We start from the raw sequence: 17,655 nt of genomic DNA, 5'->3' as shown, positions 1-17,655 counted from the left end.
ACAAGTTGCAAATAATCTTTCACTCTCTGTATTTTATCTCTGCTGTCTTCAGAATTTCAAAGAGTGTATTTCAGTCAGCACTGTCAAAAGCTGTATCTAGATCTACAAGTGCTATAAATGTGCATCTGACTTTGTTCAACCAATCTTCTAATGTAATTCACAGGGTTAGTATTGGCTCATGTGTACCTATATTTCTCTGGAATCCACACTGATCTTTCCCAAGATATGTTTTTACCTATTCTTTGAGTCTTCTGCAAATAATTTGATCAATATTTTGCAACTATGACTTATTAAACTTACAGTTCAGTAATGTCCACATCTATCAGCACTTACCTTCTTTGGAACTGGAATTATTAGGTTCTTCTTAAGGTCTGAGGGTATTTTCTTAGTCTCATATAACATGCACACCAGTGGGTTAGTTTTGGTGGGGCTAGCTCCCCCGCAAACCTCCATAATTCTAATGGAAAGTGTGGTCTTTCCCACAGGCTTTGTTTCCACTTATGTCTTTCAGTGATATGTCAAATTCTTTTCACAATATCACACTCCCATCTCATCTTCACCTCCTTCCTCTTCTCTTTCTATAATATTGTCTTCAAGTTTGTTCCATTTATACAGAGCCTCTTTCTACTCCTTCCAACTTTCAGCTTTCCCTTCTTTGCTTAGTACTGGCCTACCTTCTGAGCTCTTGATACTCATTCACCTGGTTTTCTTTTCTCCAAAGGTCCCTCTAATTTTTCTATAAGAAGCATCTATATTTCTTCAACTTATGCATGTTTCTACAGTCTTATGTTTGTGTCCTAACAATTATTGCTCAGAAACTCTGAATTTTCTGTCAATTTCATTTTTAAGTGTATTCCCTTCGGCCTGCTTCACTGGGTACATTTTTACATTTTATTCTTTTGTCGATTAAATCTAATACCTTCTGTGCTATCCAAGGACTGTAGCAGTCACCACTGCTTGGGACTGTAGGTGCCTGCAAAAGTGACAACTACATCAACGAAGCTGTGGAACTAGAAGTGGTAATTTCCCTTCAGCACACTCCTGCAGCTTTATTCCAACAGGCCAATACTCATCTAAGCAATGGACAGAAAACTCTAAAGACATCTTCCCCACAAAACAGATACACCTTCTTCCTTGGCCAATCCATTCACCAAGCATGTCATACACCAAACCAATTTCCTCAACTGGCAATTATTACCTCTCCAGAAACAGAATTCAAGTTTGGACTATGGCAGAAACTGCAGTGTGTCAAGCCTCAGACACATATTTAGTCTGCCTGATAAGGTGCACGATGTGTGGAGCAGCATGTAGTCACTTTAATAAAACACTGATTGTGGACAGACAGTATTTTCTTGCTCTGTACATTTTATCATTTGACAATGGATCATACATAACCAAAAATCTATTCAATTTTGATTATTCCTTCATGGTACAGAGAAATTTCCACATGCACTTTTGAGGAAATCACATACTGTTTTAAATCACAGCTCAACTGAGTCTATGCTGAAAAAGATGTGTATCTATACAGGTATATAAAAAATATTTCATTAGAATCACTAGAAAATATACCAGAATATGGGCACAAGGGTACCAAGACTCTTAAGGCAGCAATGAAGACTGGGAACCCACTAATTTGAAAAGAAAACCATAGTTTAATATTTATGAAACTAGAACTCACCAGTGAATGGTTAAATCTTTCCCAGTCTTCACAGATGACGTGTCTTGAGGAGTTAAAAATACATACTGGAATCCATTACTATTGGCATGGAACAGTAGCAAGTCCATAACAATCTGCCTGTTAACCTTGTCCTGTTGGAAAAGGTTTGATGATAAAGTTATACACCAATTACAGAAACTGTTTACGTTTTGAAATATTATGAGAATGTCTCACACAATCCAAGCTTAATGGCTAACCCTAATGATTACCTAACCATTTATTTTGGCAATGCAGTGAAGTAGAAAAATATGAAATGTTACACTCATAAACTACTATACATGTTAAAATGACAGTGAGGAGAAACTTAGTTGCTTTGTTCTACATAAATGAACAGTCTAGTAGCACAGTTTTCTCAGATTGTCCATTATCGGACAGAACATTAGTTGGAAATGTATTAACAGCTGATCCTAAACCTTACATGTGAAGCTACAAAAAGCTATAAACAGTGCATAAAATACATATACAAAACTTAAGATTGACTTTATCATGAAAATGTGTGCAGTTACCTACAAAGTTTTAATCTTCTATTCCTATGACCAGAGACCTATTCTGAAAGAGAACAGAGATTTACTTCCACTTTTGCCTTCTATTAGGCTCTCAGGACAGCATTGTCAACCATTCTAAAGCTGTACTGTCCAGTCCAGAGGCAGTCAATGGATGATGGAAGTTAAGTACTTACATACTTCAACAATATTTCAAATTGCCAGACCAAAAGAAAAGACAATTTAAGCAACTTTGCATAACAAATATTTATTTCCACTCCCCTCATGTTCTGTTTGTTAGTTCCATTTGTTGGTAAAACTTATTAGTTTTAAAAACTTATTAGTTTTAAAGTCAAATCATTTATTGTAGTTTTAAGTGAACCCTACACGAAAATACTTTTTACATTATCAAACAGCAAATCTGGCAGATGTTAGAGTAAATTCAAACATTAGTCCCATGTTTCTAAAAATGAGGGCATTGTAGTGTGGCCTGTCAGAGACTCAACAGTGCGGGAGAAGGCAGTATTTTGGTACACTATAAACTTATATGTCAATGACAACAGTTCTATAGTACATAAACACAAGATATGAACCTTGTCAATGTCTGTACAACATAAAGCAACACTTTAAACAATCCCACCTTCTGGAAACATTTCCCAACAATCTACCAACATTTTAAATTGCTTAGTAATCAACATTTTCTCGATTAGTGCTAGTATACTTCCCTAAGCCTACTAATGTTTCCAAAACTATATATTTTTAGGTGAGACTGCTTTTATACCAAACACATAGCTCTTTTAACAAATTAGATTCCATTTATTACTGGAAGTAACTTGCTTACATTGCTATCATCTATAACAGTATCTAACTCAATCTTATTCCTCCTGTTCATGGGGCCACCTTACAGATAGCTACTCAACTGTGGAACGAGATATAACAAGAAACAGATCAATTTCGTTTAAACCATTATCCGATGAATAACATGAAACGTCATAAAAACAAGCACTTTTTCCTGTTCCTAAATATAAATCATTCTATATTTTAGGACGTAAGTGATGACTGGTAGTTATTTTATGTTAAAATTAGATACTGTCTTTTTACTCAGAGTTCATGTGTATTTCAACTAGTTTAAAGAAATAGTTCAATTTCCATGTTAAGAAATGAGAATACAGGTGTTTCGTGTTTGTGCACTGCCGACCTCAACGATTAAACCATACTGTGCACAGTATCATTGTGGTAGTAATGGCTGAACGCTGTGTTTCATTACTGGTAATGCGTATTTTTGTTACAAGAGTGCCACTATTGAAAATATAAATGCATTACGTGATTTAAATTTCAATTAGGCATCACAGCGTAAACTTAGCTTTTGGCAAACATTGCAATAGCAGAATTTCACTGGATTCTGTATGGTGGTGGGAGGAATTTAAACAGACCCACAAAACAGTCATGAACCTTTCCTCCACAATCCTTAGTCTCAGTACCACATATGGAGGTACACAGAAAACGGTGGTCGAAAACACAAAAAAAGAAATATGGCACTCTGTATCCAAAAACTTACATGTGCCATATTATTATGGGATTGGCACAAAGAAACATATTGTACTGTGAAGACAGCAATGTGTGTGCGTGTGTGTGTGTGTGTGTAAAGAGAATGATGCATTGAATTTTCCTGTGTATGAATAATTTATAGCTTGTTTTGGACATGAAAAAAGAAAATGCCAAATTCATTCACAATATCACTTATGATCTTGGTACTAAATAAGAGCATATACTAGATACAATTAGTAGGACTTAAGTTGTAAAAACTGTTAAGGAAGGAGAGACTGTAAAAAACCACTATTACAAAAAGATTTAGAAATCAATCACAGTATCAAAATGCTTTAAAAAACACATTAGCATGAGGTAAAATAATTGTAAGTTAAAACTGTGTTTATTTGACCCAATTTCCTGTATGGAGACTTACCATAAATACATCAAATTCATCCAAGAAATAAAATGGTGGTTCAGCAACAGCCCAGAGAGACAAAATTAAGCCCACAGTTGAAAATGATCTTTCACCACCAGACAATGATTTTACATCTTTACCAACCATTTGGTTTTCATCTTTACCAGTAGCAGATGGAGATGCTCTCACATACATTTTGCCGGCCACATCATCAACTTCAATTTTTCCCTAGAAATAGACATCTAATATTAGAATGAACTATGATGTGATGAAATACTTCAACCGAATAAATAGCTACAGCTGTTCTACATAATTTTATTAGTGCACCAACATTTGCGTATAAAAGCAACAAAATAATATATGTGAATAATCTGTGCCACTGAATAATCCGTGCACCCTAATTTTAAGTGGGTGGAGAGGGGGAATAGTGGCTTTAATTTGTGTTTTATTCACAGAAAATATATTCTAACGTAATGATTCATCATCACTTTCATCATCATCACTAGAGAAAGAATGTGAAAGAATAATTGTTGTTGTCACCATCTTCCCATAGAGTGCCGACTCGGTTTCATCCAGTGAATTTATGAACCAGATATTTTTAAGAATTTTCCACCAGTGGTAGTGGAATGGAGTCTCAGGCTCATTTCACCCACTCACAAATCTGGGAGAAAACCACCCACCTGATTTTTCTACTTTGTGCGAACTTGTGGTTTTCATTGGCCATCCATCGCGTGTGTCGCTGCTTAAGTGCAGCTTTGAATGATTTATACACACATCTAGTGGTTGCAGGCCAGATTCTAGGCCTCCAGGGACTATGACAAAGTCACTTTTCCCTTTTTGTAGCTTGTCTCACACTTCCTCAGATATATGTCTGCAGAAGCTGTCCAGAACCAAAATATTACATAAATTCAGTAACACACCAGACAGATGTTGCCAAACATGCATCATCCAGTCAACCACAAGGTCACTGTTCAGCCATCCTCTTGGGTTTACTCTAACAATATGTGTTTCACTGATATTTTCAGAATAGTTTTCCTTTTAAATATCATGTAAGGTGGTAGCCTTTTTCCATCACCAGTACACACAACATCACTGTACACCTTTGCTTCTCATTGCCGCCAGTTCATATCATGACACTGGATTCCCCTTTCCTGCTCACGGTGCTATCAAGTGGCATCTCAAAATAGATCACAATAGACTGGCACAAATCATTCATGTAGCAGTAAAAATTCACTACCTTTTCCTCATAATTGCCTGGAAACCATTGAGCAACGATAGTTCTCCTCCGGAAGCCAAATCCATTTCGATTGGAAAATCTTTACAGATAGCTATGGTGAAACTGGTGATGCCTTCTTCCTTGGCAAAGCCAATGCTTTGAGGTGGCACATTTCACTAGTCAGTAGGCATCCATCTTGTCATTTATCATCCACATAATTGCAGACCCTTTTTTAGTGGTCCAGATGCTCAGCTTTCTGGCTGTGAAATGCCTGGTAATTACTGTTTGTTTCTTGAAGTCGTATTTTGTTTTTTCGCCAGTCACAAATATGACTCTTGCTCACGTCGTACTTTCTTCCCATTGCTCAGTTTCGAATATTCTCTGCCACAACAATTTTAAGATTTTCTGTAGCTGTGTAAGAGCGATAACAAGAACTTGTAGCCATAATTAACAAGTTAATACATACTTCTAAAGCATCACAGACTGAGGCTGCAATAATGCTATAGTACAATGAGATCTATTTTGGTGGCGAAGCACCCCAGTATTTCGTCCTTCAATTTGAGAAAAAATATGCACTGATTAATTGCATATATATTTCCATACTTTATGAACAAGACAGTTTAGATCATGTTTTTTAACAATTAGTACTGGTTTCACCCAAATTAGTTATCTTTCACCTTCAGATTGAAAACTAAAACACAGGACTGCTGGTACCACCATTGTCAGCTGGTGTGTGTTGTTAGTGCTACCAGTAGCAGCAGTGAAGTCTTTGTGTACTTTAGTTTTAAATCTGAAGAGGTTTAATTTCACCGAAACCTGTAAGACAGTTAAAGAAGAACTTGATCTAGACTGCTTTATTCATAAAATAACTTGTTTCCTGCAACAAAATACTGCCCTTTTGTCACTTATTTTCACAACAAAAATTACTCCATGAAATGAGTTAGTATATTCTGCATATAGTTGAGTGCAATTTTCATAAGCAAACAGATAATGTAAAACATAGTTAATGAAATGTTAGGATACTCACTGAAAGATTGTGAAAGAAATAATTCTAAACATTAAAGATATGATAAACAAATGTAATGTTACTACTAAAACTAATTTGTATAGAATGGATAATAAAAAACAAGGTTGGGCACCAGAATGGTGGTATTCTGATTAACACCAACTGAACCCTTAAGTCCAGTCACTGGCTTTGACTCATTTACATAGGTTGGAACTACTTTACAGCCTCCACTCAGTAAACTCTGTCAAAACCACAGAGCACATTACGCAAATCTTCATTACAACTACATGCAACTTGCTTCATTTGGTACAGCAGCAGGAAAATGTCAGTAGCAAAGTGTCACTTTCATAAATACTCTGTGATCAGCGAAGTATGACACTCTGTACTCTTAATTAGAACTATTTGTTCATTGACATTTGTCATGTGCTACTACAGCATTTCCATGTCACACAGGCTCTCTGTTATGCCTCAGTTAAGGCTATGATAACAGGGAGTGGGCTTCCAAAATGGGCAAACTGCAACAGCCTGCAGTTAAATGGGCTGTTGGACAGTGCCCAATAATGAATTACATATTTACAGTGTGATTATAATTAAAGTTCCAGTTTCAAAACACTGTAGAAAAAGACCCACTGCTTGGAATGACAATAAATTTGAACAGTATATTATCAAAGAAGGGGGAAATGTCATGGAAAAAAAATAGAAATTTCCCAGTAGATGGTGCTGTAAGCACCATAATGTAAATAGATTTGGCTACAAATTGCAGACAAATCACAATACAACAGCTATGGCGTGAGCTGCACATTAAACAAACTGTACTGTGAATTGAGCAAGACCGCTCAAGTTTGGCAGTCAACATCTGTGGCACTGTTAGTTATGTAAGCCCATCCACCACAGCTAAGTCGTACCACAACAGATGAGAGAAATCGAGGAACAGCAAGTTCCACAATAGATCAGAGTGTCATAGGGGTCATGTTCAGAATGCACTGCACAATGTGTGCCTTTAATTCAGCTACACTTTCAATCAGAGCAACTAAACACAGCATCTTTCCAATAACAGCACATTAAGAAGTCACTTGGATTAATATCAGGTGATCTTGATGGCTAGGCTGTATCGAAATAATGGTTGACAACTCTAGCCATTTCCAAAATACCTCTGCAGCAGCTGCTTCGTTGGCTGTCCAATATGCAGAGGAACACAATCTTGCATAAAAATGGTTCTACGCACACATCTACACAAAGCAACTCTTGAACATGGGTAATTTTGTATGAATAGCAATGCAGGATATTTGGTAGAATGTTATGCACCTTTCTCACAGTTATGCCCAAAGTTCAGGCAGCTTCTCATGCACTGTTTTATGTTTGCACATCACTGCTCAACCCCCTCCTGCAATGCTGTGATCACATTGTCTTCAAAAGAGCCTATCTTTTTTAATTATGTAATCATTTTCTCCAGACCTCCATCAGACGTCATACCAATGTCTTTTTTCATACCCCTGAGTGTCTGGAGTGTCTGCAGAGCTACTTGTGCATAGTCACAGTTCTTATCACCGTTCCGAGAAAAGTGCACTGAGAGAATCACGATGAGTACATACTGAGAAACAGCCAAGTACCCTACACTTTTCTTCTTCTTCTTTCTTCTCCTTTTTTTTTAATTTTTAATTTTTTTTTTTTTTTTTTTTGCAAATTCTGTCAGTTGCAGTGCCATCTAGTGGTAAAATTTTCACCCCTTCCCCCCAATAATGTTTCCACCTTGTTTGAAAATATTCCATACAAATCTTACAGCATTCTGCGCAGTGGTTCATTTCTTCCAGTGTTTTGAAACTGGAACTTTATAAACCATCCTGTACACCATACTAGTCAAGAAATCCAAGTGAAGTGACACTTCGTTTCGGAGCACTGGGAATGGCAGACATTTTATGTCTGATGCCGAGAGTTTTGATTGGAAGAAGTAATTTTTAAGGTATGGAATGGCAATCAGCAAGTAATTTTAGTCAAGAGGGATAAATTTAGTTTAGGGTACTTATGTAGTAAAGTGATGTAGAAAAGAGTCTTATGGAATGGACAACCCCACTGCACACCCTCCTGCCTTCAAAGGCAATATGGAGATGGAGAACATATTAAGTAGCTGGATCTGCTTTTGTAACAAATCTCAGAAGTGGTTAACAAGATAGAGATTCAGTGGGTCTAGGGAGCAAGTGAAGTGTGTATCGCCTGGAAAGGTACTAATGATGTTTGTGAAAATGTGCAAACAATAGTAACAGTAAGTGCTGCCAGTTAGTGGCTGTTTAGAATTCTTATATTGGCAATTAGATATTTTTTGACCTACAAGAATCACTGCCACAGACTACATAAATGCTACCAGGCAAGACTTTACCAATTGTCAGTGCCTGCCGAGTACACTTTGGTGACGAAAATACAATAAGCATCTGCTGGAACAGCAGCCTTGACTGGAACATACCAGCAACTAAACAAAATTCTTGTTGAAACTATTGGCCTGTCATTTGGCAACAGTTTTATTGTTTTTTGTGCCAAAGCCTGTTGGAATATACTTTAAATACAGATTATCTGAAGAACTGCTCAACTGTAGCCACTCTCAGTTTTAAGAGCACAATTCTCCAAACATTTGTCTCTTTATGCTTTATCTAACCAATTCTTTGTATTATAAGTTGTGAGTCAATTCATAGTAAATTACAAGCAGACTGGAGGAACTGTAGTAATTATTGATTTGTTAGTGCATGTAGTATTATCATCACTTAAAAACTGAGCATTAATGGAAATGAAGCACTCTAAGGCAGTAAGATAGTGTGGTGAAACCTGGTCCCGAAGTATGCATTAAATCTTAATATAATTATAACATGCAGCTATCAGTCTGAGTTCCCCCGGGTTTTAAAATTCTGGGACACACTCTATCCAAGGATCATATACAGGGGGTCTCTCTTAAGAATCATCAGGCACGGTGTCTTTGGTGTCTCAATAGATCTTCGCAATTTTGTTTATGGTATGTGTAGCTGGAAACACCACAAACACATACTGCTAATCACATCTCTCATGCGACCCCTAGTGTAATGATTGCTATTGCCATGCAATAAAAGCACTGCTCAGTCACTGCTGGAGTACTGGTTATTCTTCGTATTTTACTGTCCCTGTTAACACATATTAATAACATGAATATCACACTTTACTATTTTGGGACTGTTCTATCAAATGGGCACATGAAACCCCACTTAATCATTTTGGTAGTAACAGAAAACAAACCAAGAGCAAACACTGGTGGAGGGAGGGGGAGAGGGAGAACAAAAGAAAAAATTGCAAATATTTGCTGAAACACCAGAGAAAATGCGCCTGACAACTCTTAAACGAGAGACCCTGTATATAGAGGGTCCAAGTCCAGAGCTGTTGGGTGAAGATGCCAATTATGACTGTGATAGAGAAGGTGGACTTCAGTACATTGTCGGTGGTGAAAGATGCAAGCCTGTAGGGTCTGTACCCCAGAGAAGCAGCTACAAAAGGCATCCGTCTCCATGTTAGGGACAGCATACTTTAAACCTCGCAGAAGGTTGTAAAATGCCTTTGGGTGTGGTGAATCTGATGGATAAACAGCCTTTAACATCAGTTTGTGCAAGCTCAAGTCTTGGAAAATGCTACAGCGTCCCCTGGAAGTGACTTCCAGTTCCTGGGGCTCTGGGGGACCTGCCAGATAGCATGACAGTCACTATCATCAATATGATAATGAAATGGAGTTGATGTTGTGTTGAGAGATGATTTAGTTCAATGTGTGGGGGAAAAACTGAGCAGGTTAGTGATAGAATAATTACAGTAAGGTTGGCTTTGATAGTGGAACAACAGATTTTACACATGTCTATGTTCCTCTATCAGGAAAGGTACATGAATGCCTATAAGCTTTCAGAAGTACTGAAAAAATGTATATAATACAAAGAAGTCATAATAAGAGGAGATGTGACTGCACATGTGGAGACTAATGAGCAAGAGAAAGAACAACAGACCGGCTCCTTCAGTTATGGTAACCAGACTGAAGAAGCAGCTTTGCTAATAGACTTTTGCAGAAGAATCATTTAATTTTTGGAAAAACATAATTTAGAAAGAACTCACAAAAAATAACTATGTATAGGTTGGGAGAGAGAAAAATCAAGACGACGATTGATCTTCTTATGGAAAGAGAGGAATTTACACAGCTACAAACACCTACAGTAAAATTTGAAGGAGCCCATGAAGTGATGCCAGCCAAGTTAATAGAGAAAGGGAAAAAAATATAAAGATATGGATGTTTAAAGAAAGAAACAAGGAAAGAGTAGTAGTGAAGAAGAGGAATAGAGGTGTTTCAGAAATCTTCTTAAGAAGCAAATGGCTTGTTGAAAGTGGATAGGCAAAAATAAAGAAGTCAAAGGTACAAAAAGAGAAGAAATATTCTATAAAAATGGGAAGAATGTGTTCAAAACTGATGAATGTTAAATGCAGTAAGTAAGTTAGAATGATAAAGACACAAGGGAGGAAGAAGAAGAAGAAGAAGAAGAAGAAGAAGAAGAAGAAGAGATACCTGGCTTACATATATACAAAGCCACACAGAATATGAAAGTGGATGTGTGACCACAGAAATGATAAAAGCAACAGGACCAGTAGGGCTACAGTGGTTGTACTATTTAGCATAATTTGGAAGATGAAAGAAATTCCAGAAGAGGGAAAGTGAAAAGAAGGAATACAATAACTACGGAGGGGTCACTCTTGTAGCCTGTGTAGCTAAGATCAATGAGACAAGTGGAAGGAAGAGTGAAGAGGAAACTAGGAGGAGAAGTGGACCAAGAAGAGTATGGTTTCAGGAAAGACAGATCAATGTTTGATCTGACCTTTACATTAAAAGATTTGATGGAGAAAAGAGGGGGAATTTGATAAAGGCATGATTATGATATTTACTGATGTTGAGAAGGCCCATCACCTTGTGCCTAGATTGAGTGGTCTGCGAAATATTACGGATAAACAAGTTAGGAAAGTGAAAGAGCAAATGATAAAAGATAAGTACAAAAATTATTTTAGCAGAGTAAAGGCAAGAGAAGTACTGGTGGTGGAGAGAGGGAGGAGAGGGGAGGGGGAGGTATAAAGCTGAAACAGATCTATGACAGAGAAATATAGGGTCCTCCACATTATCTACTAGTCGTGAATAAAATTTGGCTTTGAGGGAGGCAGCATGCGAACGAGATAGGAATGGGGCACAGAGGCATCAGGTGCATGGGACAGGAACGTGAGACAGCAACCGGAGCCAGTGAGTTCATGCAGCACTTATGAGGATGTGGGAGAGTAATGACAGAAGACTGGAAGAGAAGATTGTTGGGAAGATGGTGCAGGTGTAAAGGGTGAGCATAGATTGAAGCCATGTGGATTTCAGAAATGATGTGGTGCAAGGATAATTCCAATCTCTGTAGTTCAGAAAAACTGGTGCAGGTGGGAAAAAATATTGGGAGTTCTGCCACTCGGAGGTACTTCTGCTCTTGCCCACAGTTTGGCGTTGGCCACACATCATTCATACAGGTAGACAGTTGGTTGGTGGTCATGCCCCAATAAAAGCTATCCAGAAACAAAAGCTACGCAGAAACTGCAGCACAGCTGGTATATTACAAGGCTGCTTTCATAACAGTCTCCTCTTCCTCTGTTCTGTCACCTCCTCCCAATCCACTCCTCCACATTGTTATTGTCACAGAGCTCTGCACAAGCTCACCGGTGTTGGTGCACGTGTCACAATCTTATCCCATGCACCTGTTGCTTCTCCCTTCAACATACCCATCACATACATCTGCTACCTCCCTCTGAGTCATCAGCTACCCCTCCCCATCTGCCCCTCCAACTCTCCACCTTCTGTTCCCATCACCCACTCCACCTCAGAAACCCCAAACCAGCAATAGAAATTAGAAAGCTAGGTAAAACAATAGCCACGTTGTTCAAAGATGACACAGTGACATGGGGTGAGGATGAAATGAAAGCACAAAGATAATTACAGTGAAATCCTGTTTCTACACTTTTCAAGAGATTTCAAAACAATGGTGTAAGATGCAGGAAAATGTAAAACGTGAGAAATGACGTTTTAAGCTGTAAACATTAAATATAGAATTCCCTCTTGCATTTTCACACTTTATGTATGACATAAGCACATAATAGATAACAAAATGCTTGTCAGGGATTTGTTTATTATCTAATAAAAACTGCTGATGATACTGGAACTGGTAACTATCTGGGAAGTAGAAACATTTGACTCAATTTCATACATCATAACCAGTGTTCTCGAAAGCCTGCAGCTGTCATCCTATATTCAAATAATGAAACAATGTACCAGATATGTACTTCTTCATGCTTAGCACAATGTAATTAGAGAATGTCTTCTCACTGTCAAGTGCAAATATTTACATTAGCATTTTTTGGGTGTTTTCATATGTATTGTTCTGTGTCTCTTGCACTGTAGTCATCTTTCAGAGGATTCAGGTACTGTGCCTCCTTGGTTATGTAGAAGACTACACACAAGCAAACTATCACTCATATCGTTGGCTTGGGTAACATCACAAAAAGTACATAAGTAAATGCTGCACTTATCGTCGTGCCCTGAAATGAGAAATGTCCTGCCCACTATCCTTCCCATCCCTCCCACAGTGGTATTCCGCCGTCCACCAAACCTACACAATATACTCGTCCATTCTTACACAACCCCTGCTCCCAATCCCTTACCTCATGGCTCATACCTCTGTAATAGACCTAGATGCAAGACCTGTCCCATACATCCTCCCACCACCATCTACTCCAATCCGGTCACTAACATCAACTATCCCATCAAAGGCAGGGCTACCTGTGAAACCAGTCATGTGGTCTACAAGCTAAGCTGCAACCACTGTGCTGCATTCTATGTAGGCATGACAACCAACAAGCTGTCTGTCAACAAGAATGGCCAGGAAACAAGTGGACCATCCTGTCGCTGAACACGCTGCCAAACATGATATTCTTCATTTCAATGACTACTTCACAGCCTGTGCCATATAGATCCTGCACACTAACACCAGCTTTTCTGAACTAAGCATGTGGGAACCTTCCCTGCAATACATCCTACATTTCCATAACACTCCGGGCCTCAACTTTCGTTAGTCACTGTCCTCACCCATCCAGCCCCTTCCCTGCTCCCATTTCAGCACTACACAGCCATCACTCCAGCACCACACCTAGTCTTTTTTATTTCTTTTATGTTATTTTTTATTTATTTTTCTCTATTTCTCTCCTTTTCCACTCCCCCCCCCCACACCTCCCCTGCCCACCGCCCAACCTGCAGCAGTTCACTGTCCGAAATCCCCACGATACTATCCCCCTATCCCCCCCCTCTCCGTCCCAGCCTCCTCCTTTCCCCACCCAGTCGCCACTCCCATCATGATCTGGTGCTGCTGCTCACAATGTGGTTTCAGTTGCCTGAGACTGCAGTCATGTGTGTGAGGAGTTGTGTTTGTGTGAGTGTGTGTGGGGCTATGTGTGTCTACTGTTGACAAAGGCCATTGGCCGAAAGCTTTAAGTGTGAAAATCTTTTTGTTGTGCCTATCTGTGACTCTAGCATCTCCACTATATGGTGAGTAGCAACTTTCCTTCTCATAATATTGTGACAATGGGAATAAATTCTCGAAACACACTTTGCTCAGTATGAAGAAATACATTATTGGTTTTGTGTCTGAATCAAAATCATTTGAGCAAAGCACAATGAGTGCAGGTGTCAATTAGCACTGCAAGTGGCCAAACAACGAAACATGCTAAATATGGTTAGACAAAGGTGTTACAACAATCATGAAACTGTGCATACACAGTAGAGACAGTTTGGAAATCATTATGAGTGGTCATGATGTCTTTATTCGAACAAACCTAGTTACTCCCACCAACCACCATGCCACATAGAGCTTGGTAGCAGCAGGAGATACGGCATGACCTGTTCAAATTTTTAGCCATTTAATGATTCAAAACCACTAAGTAGAGTGCACTGGTGTCAAGAAACGTATGCGTGTAATGCTTGTAAACACTACTTGACGGCCACTGCCATGCCAGCGTCATTTTACATTGGTTTTTTCTCCATCAACATTTTTCATAAATCATAACTCGCAGGAAAATTATGAATATGTTGATGCAAAATAGGGCACGAAATAACATTATGGACATAGAAAATTTGATGGGAATGATAAAAGATGTCTTAAATGGCAGGAAAATGTTAATTCCAGGAAGGTTAAAGGGTGGGTTGTACTACAGATGTATGGAACTAAGGGGCAGAAAAACAAAAGTACAAAGAAGAGCAAACAATGTTATGATGACAAGGAGAAGGAAAAACATAACGGATAGATGAAACTGAATAAAATAAATTTGGAAGTGGTGGAGAGACAGACAATAATGGAGGTGCTTGATTCACAACCCGAACCACAAAGGTGGAAACAAGCAATGAAGATTAATATACCTGTCTCAGAATAGAGTGAGAATTGAATCCTGCCTAAAACAGTTCTAATCCAAATCCCAAAAAGATCCTTCTCCTATTTCCAAAAAAACATCCACTCCAAGACCTGAATGAATTCCTTACTTCCAGTGTTGTCTCCCAATGCTTCCTGAAAAATATCACCATAACTCAAAACCTTACTCCAGTTGAGTCCAAAGCTATCCATGACCATTCTATCATTATCCTCCCTGCACAAATATGCTCTACTGTTGTAATACTTGACCACACGGAGTATAACACTTTGTGGCATGTCAAATAAACCAATACACCCACCTCTACCAACTGGAACCCTCTACCTTACTGACAATGTAATCTTACTTAACACAAACATTCCAGATACAAATGACCTCTCAGCTAAAGAGCACCTTCTCTCCCAATGCTCTCTGGAAATTGTCCCTAAAATGTTATTTATCACCACTCTAGCAAACATCAGCCTTACCCATAGATACTGAGCATTTGAGGCCAGACCTGTAAACAAACTGAGGGGAACCAGGGCTGTCATATTGTATGTGAACCTTTTCATGGTTGGCACTGAAGAGGCAGCTTTCAAAAAGTCAGAAATAGGGACCCCTGGATCAGTAAAGATTTTCAATGTGACCTTTATGGTCTGGACTCACACCACAAAATAAATAAATAAATAAATAAATAAATTCCCCCACTTCCGGCAAAAGCTTAACACATCTTTACCCAAGTCTAATTCACTTGGTCATTTTCCACATCCAAAGCCATCTCCCTTACTGCTGATCTCCACTTCACGGAATCTCACAGGTAATCCTTTGTGTATACAAAATGCACCGATAAAAAACAATAAATATTTCACAGTTGCCACCCCTTCCACACCAAACATTCTACTCTTTAGACCCTATGTATCATTAGCAAATGTAGCTGCTCCATCACCAAATACCACAACATCTTAGCAATAAGCTCTCCCAGACTTTCCTCTCACTCTTCAAAACACCCAGAAACATCCCATTTGTCACCCAGTACTACACATGGCCTCAAATGTCTCAGTCCACTACTCTGCCTAGGCTGCAAGTTTCTCAAGAGATCTTTTTCACTTATATCCTTCCCATACCACCCACGACTGCCATCTATCATCTGCCCCCACCTACCTCCATCCCTCAGACTTCGTAACATCCTTGTCAAATCATATGACATTCCTAGACTATTACCCATAACCCAAGATTCCTACCATTTCAATCATTCTGTGTTCTAAAACCTGCCACATACAAACACCCATTACCATTTACTTACTCCAGCCGCACCACTGATAAATACCAGGTCAAAGACAGAGAACCATGTGAAACCAAGCAAGTTGTATTCAGTCAACAAGGATTCAATGCACAGTTTTTCATATACGTATGGCAATCATTAAACTGTCCATCTTGTGGATGCTCAGTACCCCTCTTTGGTGGATACTCTTTTTGCTATACTACATGGTTCAGGAAGTGCAAAATGGCTAAGCAGGGATGGCTAGAGAACAAATGTAAGGATGTAGAGGCGCATATCACTAGGGGTAAGATAGATACTGCCCACAGGAAAATTAAAGAGACCTTTGGAGAGAAGAGAACCACTTGCATGAGTATCAAGAGCTCAGATGGAATCCCAGTTCTAAGCAAAGAAGGGAAAGCAGAAAGGTGGAAGGAGTATATAGAGGGTCTATACAAGGGCAATGTTCTTGAGGACAATATTACAGAAATGGAAGAGAATGAAGACGAAGATGAAATAGGAGATATGCTACTGCGTGAAGAGTTTGACAGAGCACTGAAAGACCTAAGCCGAAACAAGGCCCCACGAGTAGACAACATTCCATTAGAACTACTGACAACCTTGCGAGAGCCAGGCCTAACAAAACTCTACCATCTAGTGAGCAAGATGTATGAGACTGGCGAAATACCCACAGACTTCAACAAGAATATAATAATTCCAATTCCAAAGAAAGCAGGTGTTGACAGATGTGAAAATTACCGAACTATCAGTTTAATAAGCCACCGCTGCAAAATACTAACATGAATTCTTTACAGACGAATGGGAAAACTGGTAGACGCCAACCTCGGGGATGATCAGTTTGGATTCTGTAGAAATGTTGGAATACATGAGGCAGTACTGACCCTATGACTTATCTTAGAAAAAATAGATTAACGAAAGGAAAACCTAAGTTTCTAGAATTTGTTGACTTAGAGAAAGCTTTTGACAATGTTGACTGGAATACTCTCTTTCAAATTCTGAAGGTGGCAGGGATAAAATACAGGGTGCGAAAGGCTATTTACAATTTGTACAGAAACCAGATGACAGTTATAAAGAGTTGAGGGGCATGAAAGAGAAGCCGTGATTGGGAAGGGAGTGAGACAGGGTTGTAGCCTGTCCCCGATGTTATTCAATCTGTATATTGAGCAAGCAGTAAAGGAAACAAAAGAAAAATTTGGAGTAGGAATTAAAATCCACGGAGAAGAAATAAAAACTTTGAGGTCCGCTGATGACACTGTAATTCTGTCAGAGACAGCAAAGGACCTGGAAGAGCAGCTGAACGGAATGGACAGTGTCTTGAAAGGAGGATACAAGATGAACATCAACAAAAGCAAAACAAGTATAATGGAATGTAGTCAAGTTAAGTCGGGTGATGCTGTGGGAATTAGATTAGGAAATGAGACGCTTAAAGTAGTAAATGAGTTTTGTTATTTGGGGAGCAAAATAACTAATGATGGTCGAATTAGAGAGGATAAAAAATGCAGAGTGGCAATGGCAAGGAAAGCGTTCCTGAAGAAGAGAAATTTGTTAAC

General features: G+C 38.8%; 1 protein-coding gene across 2 annotated transcripts in view; it reads right to left on the bottom strand.

Moving 5' to 3' along the window:
• The window catches only part of LOC124798288 (structural maintenance of chromosomes protein 6), a 218,138-nt gene that overhangs the window by 27,805 nt on the left and 172,678 nt on the right, over positions 1-17,655 (bottom strand). For both annotated transcript variants that reach the window (XM_047261615.1, XM_047261614.1), the window contains 2 exons: positions 4,163-4,372; positions 1,679-1,809 (listed from right to left, as the gene is read on the bottom strand). In XM_047261615.1, the coding sequence (XP_047117571.1) occupies positions 1,679-1,809; positions 4,163-4,372 (341 nt within the window). The remainder of the gene's footprint in view (positions 1-1,678; positions 1,810-4,162; positions 4,373-17,655) is intronic.

The sequence above is a fragment of the Schistocerca piceifrons genome, chromosome 5 (assembly GCF_021461385.2).
Source record: "Schistocerca piceifrons isolate TAMUIC-IGC-003096 chromosome 5, iqSchPice1.1, whole genome shotgun sequence".
NCBI lineage: Eukaryota > Metazoa > Arthropoda > Insecta > Orthoptera > Acrididae > Schistocerca > Schistocerca piceifrons.
Note: the sequence above shows the minus strand (reverse complement) of the source record. Positions and strands in the feature narration are given on the sequence as shown.